Genomic DNA, 20716 nt, shown 5'->3' with positions numbered 1-20716 from the left:
GCCGACAATGGGCGTGTGGAGGGCCTCCACATTGCGGCGGTGAAGTTCCTCCCTCTGCTGAGAAGAGAGAGTTTTGGGGTGGTACTCTTCATGAACGCGCGATGGATCGCCGCCGCCATCGTCACCGCCGTTGCGACGCATGCCAGGCGGACTACGAGGCGTGTCAACCATCTGGACCTCCGCCGTGGGGTCGCTGCTGTCGCACTCGGACAGTGTCTCGCCGGAGCCAGTCGAACAGGCCGTAGAGAGATTCGTTGGGCTCGATTGCCACGACTTGAGGGGTGGCCGACTGATGCGCCACCGCATGCTTCACCCACCGCTGTAGCCGTGACTGATCGGATCGCTTGTGACGGCGAACAGCGGGGAGCGAAGATGCCGCGGGGGCCAACCGATACTGAGTCGACAGCTGCCGCAGAAGGACACCGCGAACGCACACGCGAAAGTGCGTCGCCCCGCGGACGGGGAGCGCCTCGACATCGAGAGGAGCTTCCTGAAGCCAAGCGGAGTCGTCGGCGATGAAGACGAGTGCGCCGAGATGGATCTCGTGGCCCTCAGCCAAACCTCCGCCGGAAACCATGATGAAAGGACTCGGAGAAATCGCAACCTCACCGGAAAGTCGCTAAGACACCTGCCCCACGGTGGGCTCCAACTATCGTGGTTCTAAGTCTGACAGTAAAGTATGGGGGTAGGAATGTAGAGGCAAGATCCTAGCTACGGTGAGATTGTGCACACAAGATGTACGAGTTCAGGCCCTTCGCGGTGGAAGTAACAACCCTACGTCTCAGTGCCCAGAGGCTCGGTCGATTGGATTATGCGTGAAGTTGCAGGGGGTGCACACCCTTGTGCCAGAGGAGGGGGGCGGCTTATATAGAGTGCGTCAGGACCCCCGCCATCCCACGTTACACAGGGTTCAATGTACGTTAAGACGGGGCGTTACTGGTAACGCCAGCAATAAAGTCATATAATTGATCATTAATACTACGGAGTGAATGCCTGACTGTTGCTACCCGGGGTGACTTTAGGCCTTTTATACTCCGAGTGGTTTTTTGTACCGTCGAGTGATGATATGCCGGTCGAATGGAATTGGGATATCCGAATGGAGATGTTGGTCGAGTGGGCATGCACTCTGGTGACTCCAGTCGGGTTGAACTTGTTGTCCTTTGATTGTAGGGCAGTGTCCTTGGGAGGGGTGCTTAGATCAGGTCTATTGCCCTACCCTAGGTACACGACATCATCAGCGGCCACCCTTGAGGCCTTTCTCTCCTTTCCCGTATGGCCCATTAAGGCCCAATACGAATTCCTGTAACTCTCCGGTACTCCGAAAAATACCCGAAACACTCGGAACCTTTCCGATGTCCGAATATAGCCTTCCAATATATCTATCTTTACGTCTCGACCATTTCAAGACTCCTCGTCATGTCCGATCTCATCCGGGACTCCGAACAAACTTCGGTCATCAAATCACATAACTCATAATACAAATCGTCACAGAACGTTAAGCGTGCGGACCCTACGGGTTCGAGAACTATGTATACATGACCGAGAGTCATCTCCGATCAATAACCAATAGCGGAACCTGGATGCTCATATTGGATCCTACATATTCTACGAAGATCTTTATCGGTCAAACCGCATAACAACATACGTTGTTCCCTTTGTCATCGGTATGTTACTTGCCCGAGATTCGATCGTCGGTATCTCAATACCTAGTTCAATCTCGTTACCGGCAAGTCTCTTTACTCGTTCCGTAACACATCATCCCGCAACTAACTCATTAATTGCAATACTTGCAAGGCTTATAGTGATGTGCATTACCGAGTGGGCCCAGAGATACCTCTCCGACAATCGGAGTGACAAATCCTAATCTTGAAATACGCCAACCCAACAAGTACCTTTGGAGACACCTGTAGAGCACCTTTATAATCACCCAGTTACGTTGTGACGTTTGGTAGCACACAAAGTGTTCCTCTGGTAAACGGGAGTTGCATAATCTCATAGTCATAGGAACATGTATAAGTCATGAAAAAAGCAATAGCAACAAACTAAACGATCAAGTGCTATGCTAACGGAATGGGTCAAGTCAATCACATCATTCTCCTAATGATGTGATCCCGTTAATCAAATGACAACTCATGTCTATGGTTAGGAAACATAACCATCTTTGATCAACAAACTAGTCAAGTAGAGGCATACCAGTGACACTCTGTTTGTCTATGTATTCACACATGTATTATGTTTCCGGTTAATACAATTCTAGCATGAATAATAAAAATTTACCATGATATAAGGAAATAAATAATAACTTTATTATTGCCTCTAGGGCATATTTCCTTCACATATGACATCAAATTTTAAATAAATTTAAGTTGTTTATTCACCATAGAAGCAAAATTTCCAATGAACGGAAACATATATTTATTTGTTGCAACAAAACCTGATACACAACATTGCAAACAAAGGTGGGAGCACGAAGTAGTTCCCTGTGATGCAAATTTGAATAACGTTGCTCACAAGTTTTTAATTTGTACAGAAAAAAAGGAGGCTTGCTGCCTAAAATGCGCAACCTGTTTCCTGAAATCAATGACCAATCCATACCGCAGTCAATCCCATGGAATCAGGGACCCAAATTACGTCATTTACGGAAGCAATCTCTTTGTTTTGGTGGAGCAGTTTATGTACGAGGAAGCACACAATTTAGGACAATGCTACATCTACATAATCTTTACCTAATAATAAAGAGACCGACTAAGGGTTAGATGACTGAAATTAAAATTTCAGTCAGTCGATTTCTGTCATGTGGCGTTGGTATCACCATTCGTGCATGTGCGCATGAGTAGAAAACACACAACGCGCTTCACCCGACCCTGTGCACTACGCTGACCGGAAGGACGAGCATGCATGCGTGCAAGGGTGCAGGGAACGGCTCGCTGCCTCACACTCAGCGGAAGCGAACCAGCATGCCAGCATGCCGCCATGCATGTATAGACACAAACAGTACAAGCTAGGTAGGGGCTTCCAAGTAAAGAAAAAAGCTAGCTAGGGGCTATCGTATCACTACCCATATCCCATGCATTTGTGTAATTAAAGAGAAATGCAAATATATAAAGAAAATGAAAATGAAAAATAGATAAATAAATAATGGAAAAATTTGCACAAAGTTTACATAGAAATTGCGTTTTTTATAATATGCAAGAATAAATCTATAATAGTAAACCCAAATGCTAAAAAGTGCAGAGCACACACCCTCCGTAACCATCGGATCTAAATCATGATCTCCAGGTGTTTCCCGGTCGGGGCGTGGATGTGGTTCGTGCGATGAGAGTCGTCTCGCCGGACGCGGGGGCCCACCACAACCCCCAGCCTCTCTCCACTCTGCTTCGTCATTTTGAGGCGCGTTGCCGGAGGTCCGCCGGAGATTGGGAAGGCATTGTAGAAGCGGGAGGAGAGAACCCCCTACATAAGGAGGATAGAGGGGCTAGAGCTCCGCGCGCAGTGACCACTAGGCGGAGGCGGAAGGGTGGCGTCCGGGGCCGTCGCTTCTCTGCGTGCCGCGTCCACGAAGCGACGGATCGAACGGGAGGGACACCGCACGTCTGTGCAGCTCGACTCCTAGCGGCGAAGAGCGAGAGCCAGAAGCGCCATCGTCAGCGGTCGAGAAATCAGGCCTCAGATCGCCGGTAAGCATCGTTGATTCCTGCACACATGCGTTTTATTCCAATCGAATCGAGGTCGTATTGGCCTCACAAGTGGTGTGGGGGCATGCTGATTTCAGGGGGGCGCAGTTAGGCCGTGTCTGGCCGCCGGAGGCTGTCGCGCTCGTACAGCTCATACTCTCTGCTAGCTTGGTGAGCTCCTCGTCTTCATGAGTACCCCGACTTCCTCGCGTCTCACCCGAACTCCAGCGGAAGCTAACTGCCATGGTAGTACCCTTTGCTCTCCTTTTAATTACAGAACAGGAATGCTAAGTGCAGTGGCATGATTAGTTAGAGGCCTCACCTTTTGTAGAATAATCCGGGAATCTGAGCATCTCTGTAATAGAAAGAGCTTACATGATAATTTATGGGGGAAAGGGGATAAAATCACAGCAATGCCTCGGTAAGATTTATGTCACAGCAATGCCAGGAAACGATTGCAAAATCCAGTGTCATGTGTTACTTAGTTGCGTGAGTTTTTGCCAAAACTTGCCCACACATTGTAGGTAGTTGCCTCAAAATAACTCGCATAATGAACAATCCTAAAGTTTTATACACATTGTTTTGCTTACTTAGTTGCTTGACAGGTTCAGATTTTTTTTGCTTTAGTGGTTGTGTGCTCATTAAACTCGTCAATGCCGAGATCAATGACTTATCAAATGATACTAATATTGACTATGTTGCCTACAATCAAAATAACTAATAGATCAAGTCTACATTCTTTTATCCTAAATAAGTAATAGATTAAGTCTAATGGTATTTTGATTTTAGACTTGCCTACAATCAAAATCAGAGTTGCTTTTTTGAGATATAATTAGACTTGCCTACAAACAAGCAGGGGAGTTGCCTGCTTTCCCCCCGTGTTGTTTTAGACAAGGGCCCTCAAGTGCATATCGATCACAAAGTTTGATATCACTTTTTTTACCACCAATAGACATGACTTGGTGAATTTAGTTTTTTTCTTCTATATATGGCTGCTTTGTCGGTGTACCAAGTCTGGTTTTTTCTCAGATAGTCTATGTAGCTGGAGGGCAGCGAGGTGTGAGAGAGGGTGCGTTGGGAAATACGAAGGTAGTGGGCGGATTTAGTTTTACAGTACAAGATACGTGTACAACAAGAAGCACATCAGTGCTTGCTGAATAATGCCACCAGAATCACATTGATTTTATAAAGCATGAGGACATAGCATTATTGTTATGCTATTTTTAGTACACATAAAACTAAACTCTCCTAGGGGAAAGCAACACTGCATCTGACTGATAAATTCTTTGTCTTACAGTAATCGTTGATGCCACAGACAAGATGCAGTTAACAACAAGATATTGCATCGATGTGTGCACTCACAGTTCCATCTGTTTGATCAATTCACCAGTTCTCCTTCCCCAGTTATAGCCGCTTCCAATTCCCATGTTGACACTTCTGCTAACCGCCAGTACATCATTAAGCAAGCAAAAGTAAGAAGGTTCAGATTGTACTCTAGACCGAGAAAGTCAGCAGCCAAAAAACGTGCTTTCTTCTAGTCAATCTATAATATTTGTGCGCATTGAGTTCTAGCCAGAAAACATGCTTTCTTCTAGAGCCAAGTGGGCAGTGCCAGCTGTGTGTCACGACCACCTAGTAGGGTGGAGTTAGATCTGGGAAAGCGTTGTCTCAAGTGGTCGAGGAACTAGGTCCCAAATCACTGGTAAGTATCTCGAAATCGCCCCCCTAAGCATGTGTTTTTCTGCTCACATATACAATTCTATGTGATATAGGCGGAATAGGGAGGTTGAAGAGGGGTGTGGGGGTCCCATGTTTATGGGTGAACCGATTTTGAGCGCGGCGGGGGTTTGTGACTTGGGGATGTGTGGGCTGGAAGCTTGTATGATTTCAGCTGAAAGTTTTTAAAACTTGCCCAACGAAAGACAGTTAGTTGCTAGAGATGCCGGTGTAAGTCGCCCAAAGATCCGGTCCCGAGACGGAGGCTGGAATCGTTGATGATTCGAGCCGAAAGTGTCCAAAACTTGCCCAACACATGATAGGTAGTTGCTAGAGATGCTTGTGTAAGTTGCCAAAGATCCGCTCACAAAATGTGGGGCCTGGAATCGTCTCTGACTTGAGCCGAAAGTGTCCAAAACTTGCCCAACGCATGATAGTTAGTTGCTAGAGATGCCAGCGTAAGTTGCCAAAGATCCGCTCCCGAGATGCGGGCGCTTGATTCATCTATGATTTGAGTCGAAAGTGTCAAAAACTTGCCCAACACATGATAGTTAGTTGCTAGAGATGCTGGTGTGAGTGACCCTCCACTGCCGAGATGTGGGGGCTGGAATCACCAATGATTTGAGACGAAAGTGTCCAAACTTGCCCAATACATGATAGTTAGTTGCTAGAGATGCTGGCGTGAGTTGCTCAAAGATCCTCTCTCGAGAACATTGGGTTTTATTTCACCCGAAACTTGCCCAATGCATGATAGTTAGTTACTAGAGAGGCTGGTGCGAGTTGCCCAGAGATATTTTTTTAGCAAAAATTTGATTTTCTTTGCACAAGACAAAAGTTTTTTTTTGAGGAATCACCGGGGGAGTCCCCCCACCTGTATTTATTACTCAAAGTTACAATCCAAGATTACAAACAAGCGCGCGCACACACACACATACACAGAAGAATAGATGATTACATGGGCACGCCTAGGCGTGATGAGAGGAAAGCTCGCCACGAGAAGGCAGCTTCCTTATCATAAGCGGAAGTGAGCCGATGCGTCCACAGGTCCAAGTCCTCCAAGATGGACCGAAGTGATAGAGTGGAGTGGTAGTCCTGATCTCGAAACACCTTGGCATTCCAACAAAAGTGGTATTTTCCAATAGGATAAGTTGTCTACATATAAATAGTACTTGCCTAAATCACCTAAGTTTCATAAATATGGTTTTGTAGATATTCTTGCCTAAAGAGATTGTTTGTTTTGTTTACAGGGCCTCACTAAATTCAAAGTTAAAGCAACATTTTTGAGGTTTTATGCACACGCCCAAGCAAGAAGGTCCAACACCCATTTTCAGGTAAGCTTCGCACAAAGATATCCAACTTTTTTGTTTCAGCAAAAGAAGTGGAGTTGCTTCAAACATACAAGAGCTGCTTACCGCCAACAGTGATTTTGCTTAAACAAATCCTAGAAATTGGATGTTCTTTTTTGTTTTCTCAACACAGTCCTAGTACAAAAAAGCTACTTAAGAAAAACATCAAGGGGTTTCTCTGGATGCACAACAACCAGTAGTTGGAGGAAAACAGAACAGTTTTCATGTACTGACAAGACTAGCTTATTGTCAATACTTGGTTTGCTTAAAAGCCCGCTATAGTTGCTCACTTATTCCTTTTTACTGTTTTCTTGCAATTGGTGTAGTAAAATCAATACTAGCTGCTCATGTCAGAAAAACAAGGGGAAAACACTGGAAAAATAGTTGCAATCAAGATGAATAAGGTGAGAAAAAAAATCAAACCTTCTCTTTCTTTTCCTCCTCTACATGCTAGGTCATTCTGATTCGATATGTGGGTTGGTTAGTTAAATATTACACGAGCAAAATATGGGTCAATTTTGCCTGAATTTTTATAAGCAAGTTTTTGCTTAGGAGAAACCCATATAAAGGTGCAAACATTTTTATCTGTTTTTGCTTCTTGGGGTTTTGAGCATGGGTTGCCAATAAATCAATCTCTTTTTTCACATGCATACACATCATCCCCAGGAGATACCTGTCCAAAATCCAAAGCACAAGCTAAAACCAGAACTTTAAGAGGGTTATGTTTCTTTTTATTCACACAACTAAATAATCAAGAGTTGCCTCTAAACCATTCCCTACTTGCCCAAACATTATAGAAGCTTGTCTAGATATGTGAACAGCTAGAAACACAACCAACACAAATGCTATAGTTAGAGCAAATTCCCAGATAGATACATTGCCCAAAATCTAGTACTCCCTCCATTCCCTTATACAAGGTCACAAACTCATATTATAGGTATCAAGATAAAGTTTAATGACTCCTTTGCAAGTCAACTTCTCTTTTCGTTAACCGGGATCATTAATACACCACAAGCATGCAACGAATAAATGGGAAGGAAGTGGCTGAGTGTCATTATGACTACATGCATGTAAGTATTAAAAAGTTGCTAGCACGAGGAAACATCATTAATTTTTGCCTCGATTACTGTTGGTGGCCCTGTATTGATGCAAAATGTATTTTTGATAGTGGCATGTATAATGGAATGGAGGGAGTAGCAAAATTCGCAACGAAACACGTCAGCTACTACTACAATTGCGCAACTTGTAGTTCGAGGATACATTTGCCCCAAAATTCACTAGTAAAATCCAAACCCTGTAACTTTCAAGACCTCTTTTTTCCTTAATTTATTTTTCTACCACAAAAGAAACATGAGTTGCCTGCATTTTTTTCTCCGTGGTTGCCTACACAACTTTCCCAAAAGCTTTGACAAGATTGAAGATCAGCCAAAAAACAACAGCATCGGGCAACCTACAACACTCTGTAGATGCTTAAAATCGAAGCATAAACTAGAATAGTAATTTCAAGAGAGGGGTTTCCTTGTGTTTCCACCAAGAGTTGCCTAGAAATCATTCCAGACTTGCCTCCACATCATTCCAACTTGCCAAAAAAACACATTATTTTGCGTGCATAATGCCTTAGTAGTTCTTTTTTGCAGTTTCACAAGCATTAACTGCCATCTTGTTGTATATTCCCTCATTGATAAACCCTTCGTTCCACAGGCTTTTGTAAAAGTGAAGGTGCTTGAGAGGGCACATCAAGATAGAAGCGCACCTCTCAGGTCCATGGCCTCCAAAATGGGGGCAACAGTTGTGGCAATGGAGGAGAGGACAGATGGAGAAGGGCATGTCAAGGGGGGAGGTTTGGGAGTCTGCGACTGGGAAGGGGAAGGAGGATTTGGTGCATCGGCATGAGCAGCAGTTACGATTGTGACAGACTCGTCCCTGGGGGCCATGTGCGTGAGGCGTTTCTTTCCTTTTTTGGTTTGCTAGCTATATCCGGGGAGAGGTCCACTACCAATTTTGGGGTGTGTGCTCTGGACCGCTAGCCAGCCAACGCTTGCTGGCTAGTCGTGTCCAATAGTAAAAATTTCATAAAAAGGAAATTTCCTAAGGAGGAATGAATTAATCAAACAGAAACTTAAACAAAATCAAAATATGAACTTTTCTATAAGAATGAATTAGTGGTTTTGGTATTACCCATTAAGAAGAGAGAAAATCAAAAAATAAAATCAAAACAATGGGATTATCTAAGGAATAATAAATTAGTGACATTGGTGTTACCCTTTAATAAGAAATAAAATAAACTAAAAACTCAAACAAAAATTGCACTTTTAAAATATATGCAAGAATAAACATATAATAGCGATGTCTTTGCAAAAAAAATCCTAAGAAGGGATGAGTTAGTGGCATTGGTATTGCCCATAAAGAGGAAAGAAAAATATAACGGTAACTAAAACAAAATTAAAATATAATGGCCAATCGTGTGAGTGCCTAGTGGGTTCTTCCTCATAGGGTTTTGCGAGGGAGGAGGCAAGATAGTGTTATGACTGTGGTTAGGTAAGTGATTAGAGTAGTTGCTTTATAATGTTTCTTTACCTTCATAAACTCTCTCATCTCGTGCTTGACACCGCTAAATCACATAGCCTCTTCTTTGACAATGTTGCATGCTGGCTTAGGTCTGATGCAAGTCTTCAAGAATACACAACATTGTTCATAGGACTATCCTACGATGTTTAAGACTCACCATTTCTATAAACAATCTACTCCATAGGACTAATCCTATGATGCAGACCCTAGGTGGCTGCCTGAGACCTTGTGGGGGTGGGATCGTCTTCTTTTCCATTTTTAGCCTCTTAGGCACTTACATCATGTTTGTATTCAGACCTACCATGTTTCCTGCTATGTATGAATGTTATGTTGAGCCATGAGGTTCTAGTTGTAATAAATTGGATCTTGACTCATCAAAAATCAAACGAATATCAAATTTACATGATTACTTGCAACATGACTTCTCCCATGGTCTCACGAACAAGGGAAATTACTCACAAATAATATTCATGGTCAAGATCAGAGGGATATTAAATAGCATAATGAATCTGAACATATAATGTCCCATCAAATAAACCATCTAGCATCAACTACAAGATGTAATCAACACTACTAGTCACCCACAGGTACCAATCCGAGGTTTTGATACAAACATTGAACACACGTGATGAACTAGGGTTTGAGATGAGATCGTGCTGTTGAAGATTGGCCTCCCAAAAATGAGAGGGTTGTTGGTGATGACGATGGCTTCAACTTCCCCCTCTCAGAGGGAATTTTCCCTGACAGAATCGCTTCACAGGAGGGCAAAAGTGCTCCTGCCCAAATTTGGCCTCGAGATGGTGGCGTTCCTCCTGAAAGTCATTTCTTTATTTTGCTCTTGGATCCTTCCATCTCTCATGCCGAAAATCAAGTCTGATCAAGCAAAGGTGACAGAGATTGGGCTCCGTACGGTGTGCTTCTCGGACACCCATCGCAGCGCACCCTGCACCACCCTCGTAGCACTCTGGCTCGGCCACAAGTATACCGAGAAAGTCAGCTCCTGGCCCTCCTCGACGAATTCAAGCTCCCTCGGAAATATGTCCATGCTTACGGCGCTGCTCGGCATGTCGATCGCCGCGTAGTACACCGAAGGCACCACCCCGACGTTCTTCACCTTGCGCCTTACCACCACCGGCGCGCTCGAATTCCAGGATGCTACAAAAGTGACAGAGATCGACGGGTAATTCAGCAGGCGGTCGCTGATCACTACGGTGGTCAAGCAGTCGATCCGCCGGCGCGCGATCACCGACACTTGTTGGCTCGTGTACATGCTACAGAGGTAGCCGATGTAATCCTCAGGAGTAATGTCGTAGACTAGGCCAGGGTCAGCGGCCTTCATTGGATTGACGTGTCCGGCGCCGGTGGCGAAGAGGTTGGCCGTCACGCGCTGCTCGTTGAGTATTGGACGGCCGGAACGGTCGGTGATGTCGGCCGTTGTCATCATGGCCGACTTGATCGCCGTCGGCGACCAGTCCGGGTGCTTGCTCTTGATCAGAGCGGCGATGCCGGCGAGGTGCGGTGTCGACATGGACGTGCCGGAGATGATGTTGAAGGTCGGCCCAGGGAGAACCGGCGCCGATGGTGGGCCGACCTGAAACGGCCATGCCCCGAGCACGTTCACTCCGGGGCCCGTGATGTCGGGCTTCAGAACGCCAGTGCCCTGACGGCTAGGCCCGCGAGAGGAGAAGAAGACGATCGACGGAGCAGGTGACGTGCCGAGTAATGTACCCTTGAAGCCCATACGCGCCACCGGGTTCGCCGTGGAGTTGAGGTAGGATTTGATGGCTGCGCCCGCGAGGTAGTCGACGCTCGACGCCGGGAGGATGTTCGCCTGGGCTAACTTGTCGTACCCTCGGAAAAACGGGCTCGCCAAGATCATGCCGACGCCGCCGGCACTCTCCACCACCTCACCTTGGTTGAGCACCGTGATGTTTCGCGTGAGCTCACACAGCACTATCTTGCCCTTGACGTCGAAGCCGTCCAGACTGCCGTTTCCGCAAAGCTCCGTGAATGGCTTCCCGGTCGCGCCCGCGTAGACCAACGGGTAGAAACCGGCATCTCGCTGGTAGAGTGACTCGCCGAGGAAATATGCGCCGTTCCCCAACTGCACCGTCGAACGAATCGAGCGGTCCATGGTACTCGCAGCGACGGTGAGCATCCACGGAGCCTCGTTTTGTAGAGTGCTCTCTTCCGGGCCGGAGTTGCCGGCAGCCATGCTCACAAAAATGCCCTTCTCGATGGCGCCGAACGCCCCGATGGCCATAGGGTCTAGGTGAAAGGGCACCGACGGCCCGCCGAGAGATATGGAGATGACGTCGCAGCCGTCGCCCACGGCGGCGTCAATGCCGGCCAGTATGTCGGCATCCTCGCACCCTATTACAACTTTTCCGTAGCACACCTTGTACATGGCGATGTGCGCGCGGACCGCCATCCCGGCGGCGGTGCCCCATGCGTTGCCAAGCACGTTAGCGCCCGGCACGACCGCTCCAGCGGCGGTGCTTGCGGTGTGAGTCCCGTGCCCAAACTCATCGACCGGCGGCACCCCCGCGGAGGTGCCGTTCGGGCCGTTGAAGGCGGCGACGAAGTTGCGGGCGCCGATGAGCTTATTATTGCACGAGGTGCCGCTGAAGTCGCAACGCCCCTTCCACTTGGCCGCCGGCGGCGGCATGCCCTCGTCGCTGAAGGACGGGTGGTCCGGGAAGATGCCGGTGTCGATCACGCCGACGATGACCCCGGCGCCGAACTCCGACGTGTAGTTCCGCCGCCCCTGCTCGACGTTCAGCCCCAGGAACTCGGGCGTGTGCGTCGTGAGCGTGGTGTACGTCCGGGCGCGGGTCGCGCTGAGGAACCCGGGCATGGCGGACAACGCCTCCAGCTCCTGCCGCGTCAGCCGGGCCGCGAACCCGCTGGCGACGTGGTGGTACGCGTGCACGAGCCGGTCATGGTCGGGGAGGAACGAGTGGTACCACGCCTTCCGGTCGTCCGCGGTGCCAAACACGCGGTTCTCCTCCGTTTGCACGTGGACGATGAACGTGCTGAGCTCGCCGCCGGTTGCCGCGGCAGCGATCGCGAGGAGAAGGAAAGGAAGAAGAGAGAGCAAGGATAGCCTTGTGGTTTCCATGGCTTTTCTTGCTTGAGATGCTGTTCGTGTGGGAGCATATGTACTAGTAGTACGTGCTAGGGTCCAGTCACAGTATCCAGTAGATGGCTCCAAATGCTCTGTCAATGCGATGCCCGCGATACGAACAATGGGCGTTGGTTGTTTTTACATGCGAATCGGGTGTAGCGGACGTACGGGAGTGGGGCTGCAGGCTGGCAGCCTCCCTTGACGTTTACCTTCGATGGAGACGAAGCATATCCAGTGAGAAGCATCGAGTAAAGTATAATTAACATGCTCAAAATTTTGATTTGAAACACGATAGCTTTTTGTTTTTTGGTGGGTGTGTGTAAAACTCACTTAGATATAACATAGTAGTTATGTGACATCTAAAGTGATGTTGTCCTTATTTCTGATTTCGTTTTCCTCCTCGAGTAATGCTACATTCATGGAGTTCTACAGGGGTTTTACGGAGTGGCTGAGATTTAGCACATTATGATTGGTTTGTGGGGCTTCCCTGCCCAGCGCTTCCCTGCCTAACGCTTCCCCCCTCACGCCGGCAGCCACTCCGGCGCCGGCGTCCAACTCCCCACGCCGGCTACCACTCTGGCACCGGCGTCCACTCCCATCTCTCCGCCGGTGACTCGCTCGGTCCCCGGGGCTCCCATGGCGTCTGGATCTCGCAGCCCCCCCTCGATCTCGTCGGCGCATCCGCGGGAGCAGCCTATCGTCTCCGGGCTGGGCATCTCGGGGTCGCCGGGCTCGGCGCGCTCCTCCTCGGCTGAAGGTGGCCAGGCTGTTGGCCCTGCTCCGGCGCTAGCGGAGGGCTGGCGCCGGCCGGGACCTTCCCGCAAGGCCATGTGGCGGCGCCGGCGTGCGCTCAGGAGGCAGTTCGGGTCGGGCTTTGGTGCCGGTCGGGATGTGTCGCCGTCCTCCTCTGAGCGGCGGATGATCCCACCGGACATGTTCGGCCTCTGTTTCAGGTGTTTCGAGGATGGTCACCGGCGTCTAGATTGCACTAACGAGCCTATGTGCATACGCTGCGGCAATGCTGGGCATGTCTCTACCCAGTGCCTGGAGCCACGCAGCCTCACCTCGGTGGAGGAGCTGCGCCGTGCGGTGATTGCCAAGGTCGCGCGCAGGACGGCGGCGGCCGGTATGGCACCGGCCACTCGACGGAGGCTGTCGGAGCCTAGGCAGAGCGCGCCGGTGGCGCCGCTTTCGCCAGTTGCTCCCAACCTACGTCCAGTGGTGCCGGAGGTCACCTGGCCGGTGGTGTCGTCCGAGATCTGTGTGCTGCCACGCTCGGAGGGGCTGGACGACCTCGAGCGCAGGTTACAGATGGCGGTGGTGATGTACGTTGGTGGGGCTAGGCCGGTTGTGTCCTGCGACGACGCGGCGGTCGCGATCTCTGCTCAGATGGGGATTCCAAGGTTTCGTTTTTCAGTGCACAAGTTCCACCCGGAGGACTTCTTGGTCGTGTTCGCGGCGCACGAGTTCAGGAACAGAGCGTTGGCTGTCCCGTCGATTGAGCACCTTGGAGTCAAGTTCTTCGTCAAGCCATGGCTCAGGCAGGCGCAGGCTACTTCCAGGCTGATGCGGGTTCAAGTTGATGTCATGCTCGAGGGCATCCCATCTCATGCGTGGGCTCAGGAGACGGCGGCAGAGCTGCTGGGGAGCGCATGTTTGATCGACAGTCTGGCGCCGGAGATGGCCAGTAGGGAAGACTTGTCTCTGTTCAAGCTTAGAGCATGGTGTGTGGATCCTGAGGATGTGCCAGTGTTTCGGAGGCTGTGGGTGCCGGAGCCGCCGGAGGTGGTAGCTGACCCTGCGGATAGGAGAGCATCGTTCCGCCAACTCCTGGAGTACCCTGTGTTCATTCACATTGGAAGGATGAGGGACTTCTCGCCACCGGAGATGTGGAGGCATGCTTCGGGCTCGGACGGAGGAAGCGGGCAGAGTGGGTTGCCAGACAGCTCCAACAGCTCATTCCAAGGAGGTGAATGGATGATCCAGCCATGGACGCGCGGAGTCCGAGATGATCGTGGTGCCGGCCGGCGGTTCAGTGGCGGCGGCGGTGGAATCAACCAGGGCAAATCCTATCGTGCGGCGCTGGAAGGTAGGGTGGGACCCTCGTCTTGGAGGCTTCCACTGATCGGGTCGCTTACGTCGACGGTCAAGACAGTTGTGGTGCCGCAGCCTGGGACCACGGCGGGCCTGGGGGTTTCAAACGAGCCAATCCGGACGAGGGAGAAGCTGCCCACAGAGGTGGAGACAGCTGGTAAGTTGGTGCTGGCTCCGCAGACTGGCCCTGCCAGGCAGGAGACGGTTGATGTGGCCCAGGAATTGGCTGGCGCAGGTGCGGACAGGCCCAGGCAGGTGGGTGCCAGGATCGAGGATGAGGAGGGGCGGCGGGTTCTGGCCAACGTGATCACGGCAGAGGCGATGATGGAAACAGGAGTGGATCCCAGACCGGTCATGGTGGGGCCGCTGCTGGCCGACCAGACTGCGACCTCCGATGTGGAAGGGACAGTGGGGCCTGATCCCAAGCTGATTCTGGCGGTGCCTTTCGCCGCTGCGGATCCGGTGCGGCTAGATGGACCGGAGGCTTCTAGAGTTGCACCTCGGGGCGGGATGGACGCGGCGCAGGAGATCCCTGCTGCATATGGCCCGGCGCTGCTTTCGGGAGGTTGGGCCCCAGTCTCGGAGCTGATTGGCGACGTGGACAGAGGGCTGCACCCACCCCCTCCTGCATTGGAGCTCGCGTTGGGGGACCAGGTTCCTTTGGCAAGTGGGGTTGCATGTGACGAGACTACGTGCGAAGGCCATGCAAACTTTGGCACTTTGCATGGTGGAGAGATTGTGGTGCATGAGGAGGTGCGGGACGCGCACACGACGGAGGACTGCCTATCAGCTAAAGAGAAGGCAGCGCTGGGTAACATAAAATCCTTCTGCACGGGGCTGCTAAAGAAACTAGCCCCTCCGCTACTGAAGGAGATTGAAGGCGTGAAAGGAGTTCGTGCCGGATAGGATCCCTTCACACCAAGACGGAACACACGATCGGTCTGCGCATCAGGCGCGAGGAAGAGCACATGACAGTGGCCGAGTCGGTCCTCCTTAAAGCCTTGGGCATCTCCAGCGATGATCTGGCGGTCTCAGAAGACGCGCTAGGTCAGCTGAGGGCAGTCTTCGACTCACCTGTCCAGGAGAAGCAGCTGCGGGCGATTGCAGCTATCTTCGGGAAGATTATGCCAAGCAATTTGACCGGCGAGATGGAGAGCACGGTGCTCCTGGCAGCTTAGGCTGCGCGCGGGGTACCATGGGGAAGCCACTCCTTTCCCATGTCACACGCCTCGTTGGAGGTAGTTTATTGGAATGTTAGGGGGCTCAATAGCCCAGCCAAGAAAAAGGCGCTTAGGGAGTTCATGGACACGGTGCGTGTCGCAATTGTGTGTATCTTGGAGTCCAAACTAGATAGGGTCGACCAATTTGTTATAATGCAATGCCTAGGGCCTTCTTACGATGGCTTTGCTTACCTTCTGGCGTCAGACACGAGAGGTGGCATCATCATTGGCTGGGACTCTTCTAGAGTGACGATCTCTAACACGGTTCTTGACTCTAACTTCGTTACCGGCTATGTCATGCCTATGGAGGGGCATGGGTGGTGGATGTCGGTGGTATATGGGCCACAGGAGGACGATCAGAAGTGCATCTTCCTCGAGGAACTTGCGGACAGGAGAAAAACATGCCTGGGCCCTTGGATTGTGATCGGGGACTTCAACATGATTCTGAATGCAGCAGACAAGAGCAACAACAGATTGGATCGCAGGATGATGGGTAAATTCAAACGGTTCGTTGATGACAACAGCCTCAAGGAGCTCTTCCTGCACGGGTGGATGTTTACGTGGAGCAACGAGCGCGAGGTGCCCACGCTCACAAAAATTGACAGAGCCTTTGTATCAGTGGACTGGGAGCTTGACCACCCCGATTGCCTGCTGCAAGCTCTGTCTACATCGACCTCTGATCACTGTCCTTTGTACCTATCACTGGAAGAACAAATGCAGCCTCGGAAGCGGTTCAGATTCGAGCTTTTCTGGGTCAAGCTAGACGGGTTCTTGGACGCGGTGAAGGAAGCATGGGTATGTGACGAGGGGATCACGGAGCCCTTCCATAGATTGGATGTCTTGCTACGTAACACGGCCAAGTCCCTCACAGCTTGGGGCCAGCGCAAAGTGGGCAACATCAAGCTTCAAATAGCTTGCGCCAATTGGGTCATTCTTCGGCTAGACTGTGCTCAGGAGTTTCGGATGCTCACGGAGGGGGAGAGATGGCTGCGAGCTACCCTAAAGCATGTGGTGTTGGGGCTTGCATCTTTGGAAAGAACCATAGCAAGGCAAAGATCGCGCATTAAATGGCTACAAGAAGGGGACGCTAACACCAGGCTATTTCACCTGATCGCAAATGGAAGGAAAGCAAAAAACTTCATCCCGGCTTTACAGATAGATGGAGCAGCGATCACGGATCAGAAAGGGAAAGAGAAGGCCTTCTTTGACGCGTTCTCGACTATCATGGGGAGAGACATGGCGCGCGAGCACACTGTGGACTTGGAATTCCTGAACATTGAGGCGCTGGATCTCTCGGATCAGGATTTGATCTTCTGGGAGGAGGAAGTTTGGGAGGTGATCAAGGAAATGCCTTCGGACAGGGCACCGGGGCCGGATGGATTCATTGGGATATTCTTCCAAAAAGCATGGAGTGTGGTGAGGGGCGATGTTATGGCGGCCTTGCACAAGTTTTTTCTGGACAATGGCTGCGGCTTCGGAAGATTGAATCAAGCTCTCATCTCGCTCATTCCGAAGGCACCTGATGCATGTACAGTCAGAGATTTCCGCCCCATCTGCTTGGTACATAGCATACCTAAGCTAGCATCCAAGCTGCTGGCTAACCGTTTGTGCCAACGTATGCCGGAGTTGGTTAAGGTGAACCAATCTGCGTTCATCAAGGGTCGCAGCATTCATGATAACTTTCTTTTGGTCAGGCAAATGGCGAGACGGCTGCACAAGAGGAAGGCAAAAGGGGTGTTGCTAAAACTGGATATTTCAAAGGCATTCGACTCGCTTTCATGGCCTTTTCTTTTCGAAGTGCTGCAGGCCAAGGGGTTCTCGGACAGGTGGAGGTGCTCGATTGCAACCCTCCTCTCTACTGCCAGCTCGCGGATTGTGGTTAATGGATGTGCTGGAGATAAGTTCCAGCATGCCTGTGGTTTAAGGCAGGGTGAATCCCTCTCACCTCTGCTTTTCGTCATTGCCATGGACATACTCACGGCGATCATCGTCAAGGCTCACGACACGCAGATTTTGGGGAAATTGAATGGATGTGGACCACTGCAGAGACTATCCCTCTATGCTGACGATGTGGTGCTATTCCTCAAGCCGACGTTCGCAGATCTGTCATTTGTGGTTCAGACGCTGAGAATCTTTGGAGAAGCTTCTGGCCTCAAAGTCAACTTTGCCAAATCATCTGCAATACTCATAAGGAGCAGCGAGGAAGATAAGGCCTTGGTTCAGAGCATGGTGCCTTGGTAGATCGCCAAGTTTCCATGTAAATACTTGGGTCTGCAGCTCAGTATCAAGCAACTGACTAGATCCGACTGGCAGCCTATTATTGATGCAGCATTGAAGATTCTTCCGGGATGGCAGAGAGGACTGGTGACTCGACATGGCAGGTTGATCCTTGTGAACCAGGTAATGCGGGCGAGACCGATCCACCATATGCTCGTGGCTGAAGCACCAAAGTGGGCGCTAAAAAAGGTGGACAGTGGATGCCGGGCCTTCTTCTGGGCTGGCTCTGAACAAATTCATGGAGGAAAGTGCGCGGTGGCCTGGCAGAGGGTTTGCAGGCCGAAGCAGATGGGAGGACTGGGAGTAATTGACCTCCACCGTCACGGCATCGCGCTCAGGATGAGGTGGGAGTGGCTCAGGAGATATGATGACACTCAACCATGGCAAGGACTCATGGCGCTCGTGGACAAGGATGTAAGCTCGGCCTTTTCTAGCATGGTTCACTGGCGGGTAAGGGACGACACTAAGGCACTCTTTTGGAAGGATAGATGGATTAGCGGATCGACGGTGAAGGAGCTGGCACCGTTATTGGTTTCCAAGGTCAAAACACAGGTGATCAACAAGCGACTGGTAAAGGACAGCCTGTACCTTCATAACTGGATGAACGACGTGAGCGGAGAGCTGGATATGGAAGGACTTGCTCAACTTATCAGGCTCCGCGAGGCTACCATGAACTTTGAGCTGCACGTAGGAGAGGAGGACAGAATGATCTGGAGATGGAACCCTGCAGGCACCTACTCTGCGGCTTCTGCATATGCGTTGATGTGTGAAGGGGGAATCAGATTCCAGCTTGCGGAAGCAATTTGGAAGAGTGGGGCTCCTCTCTCCTGCAAGCTTTTCATGTGGCTGGCTGTACAATACAGGGTCTGGACGTCGGACAGGCGAGTGCGCCATGGCCTTCAAGAGACGATCTCTCCATGCTTTCTATGTGATCAGGAGCAAGACACGGTGGACCACATACTCACACAATGTGTCTATACCAGACAGGTCTGGTTCTAGTGCTTCACCAAGGTAGACATAACGTTGGAGCTGCTGCCAAATGACCAGGACAGGGTGGAAGATTGGTGGGGAGCTTCGAGGAAGAGGATACCCAAGACTCAATGGAAAGATTTTGACTCTTTTGTTATGTTGATTTGTTGGAGTGTATGGAAGCAGAGGAATGGTAGGGTTTTTGGCAGGAACGACACGTGTAATGAACTACAACTAGTCGGGAACATTCTCAGGGCGCGTCAGCTTTGGGCGCTAGCTAGAGGGAGTGGAGTTTTTCACTTTGGTGAGTAGTCGCCTAGGTGGTGTCTGTGGAGCTGGTAGGCACACTCCGGTGATGCCTGCGGCCTTGTAATATCTTGTAAATTTTTTCTCCCCTTCTATAAAGCTAAGGCACGCCTTTCGCGTGCTCTCGAAAAAAAATGATTGGTTTGTTGGAAATTTGAGCAATTTACCGAATGATTTTATTAACAGAAATTAGATAAAGCATGACTAAAATAACAGGGATAAAACCAGTCATGTGATCTGACAGAGAGAAGGTAAATAACATCTGCATATATGGGTTGTAACCAAGCTTATCTAGAGCAGACAGTAGGGCAAGTTTCATATATGAAGTATAATCTATCATATCTAGGGCATACACCAGAACAAGGAACTTGGCAGGACCTCAAACAGAAAGGAGAAGAACACATACGGGACAGCAGCAGCAGTAGCACTGGACTTGGGGTCGGTGTCCTTGCCAGCCATGTCGCCAAGGAGGTTGTCGACGTTGGGAAAGAAGTCGTTGTCGGGGAAGTAGTCGTCGGAGTCCGGGGCGTCCATGATGAAGAAGTCAGTAGTCGCACTGAGCGCTCGCCAAAAACCTTATCACCCTTCTCCCATACAGGACTCAAAGAGGTGCGGTTTCGGAGGCCTACTGCCCCGAATCGTGGTGCACGCCGCAAGCCGGGATGAGGAAGACAGCAATAACCTAGAGGTTGGAACCGGTGGCGAGAAGAAGAAGCACTTCTGGCGTGTCTCTCTAAGAGGAGCGACCTCCCTTTTATAGGCGCAAGAGAAATAGGCGAGAGGCTGCATCGGGAGCTGAAGGGAATGAGGGAGACGAAACGAACATGTCTGCGAAGAGGTGCGTCGTTCGTATTCAATCTCCACTACAGCAAAACGTTTCAGCTTCCGCGTGGCCTTTCGTATACCCGTCGTGCGTGGCAAAAATTTAGACATCGGCTCGGCTCATTCCCGCGGCACGGCGCGTCATGACAAGGCGTGGCATGGCGAGGCGGGCGGCGGAGGAGGAGCGCGCGTGGATGTCTCTCTTGTTCTCATCCTCTTACATGTGGAGAAAGAGCCTCCCTTATAAAGAGGTCCAACTCACTCTAAACTAGCCATATGGGACTAAACTTTAGTTTCACATCTTGCCTTGCACGAATGGACTGCGTGGGCCTCTAGGATTTATTAGGAATTTCTGAAACTGCTATTGGGCTAGGCCTAAAATAGACAAAATTCCAGCAACCCCCCATCAGATCCCGGAGGCACACAAAATTTGCCTTTGGTTCCAAAACACTGTTTTATATAGCGGTACTGCAGTGGAGACTGTTAAGTTGAACTTCCACCTAGAACTCTATGCTACACTAGTAAGCAACTTGAACAGCGGACTGGGCCTTGAACTGCAAGTTTTCTGCGAATCTAGCTTCACATAAAGCCTTGACC

At 50.3% G+C, this 20716-nt stretch overlaps 1 protein-coding gene, 1 long non-coding RNA gene and 1 pseudogene across 2 annotated transcripts; 2 read left to right on the top strand and 1 right to left on the bottom strand.

Annotated features, from left to right (window-relative positions):
* Positions 1-3308: 3308 nt before the first annotated feature.
* LOC125533843 (uncharacterized) lies at positions 3309-9634 on the top strand. The gene is made up of 5 exons (XR_007294374.2): positions 3309-3677; positions 3773-3920; positions 6638-6721; positions 7063-7140; positions 8438-9634. It is a non-coding gene; the product is annotated as an uncharacterized LOC125533843 (long non-coding RNA).
* Positions 9635-9813: 179 nt separating this feature from the next.
* Positions 9814-12434, bottom strand: LOC125533842 (subtilisin-like protease pseudogene; annotated as a pseudogene).
* Positions 12435-12949: 515 nt separating this feature from the next.
* LOC147986379 (uncharacterized) lies at positions 12950-15431 on the top strand. Its single transcript, XM_087541982.1, has 2 exons — positions 12950-12984; positions 13055-15431. The coding sequence occupies exon 2, from the start codon at positions 13068-13070 to the stop codon at positions 15429-15431; it is 2364 nt and encodes a 787-aa protein (XP_087398108.1). The 5' UTR covers positions 12950-12984; positions 13055-13067.
* Positions 15432-20716: the final 5285 nt, after the last annotated feature.

The sequence above is a fragment of the Triticum urartu genome, chromosome 2A, assembly GCF_056163025.1.
Source record: "Triticum urartu cultivar PI428250 chromosome 2A, HENAU_Tu73, whole genome shotgun sequence".
In the NCBI taxonomy this organism is placed as follows: Eukaryota; Viridiplantae; Streptophyta; class Magnoliopsida; order Poales; family Poaceae; genus Triticum; species Triticum urartu.
This window is presented reverse-complemented; position numbering and strand designations above follow the sequence as displayed.

Coding starts and splice junctions, on each gene's coding strand:
- LOC147986379 (XM_087541982.1), top strand. CDS start 13,068: ATGGCGTCTGGATCTCGCAGCCCCCCCTCGATCTCGTCGGCGCATCCG.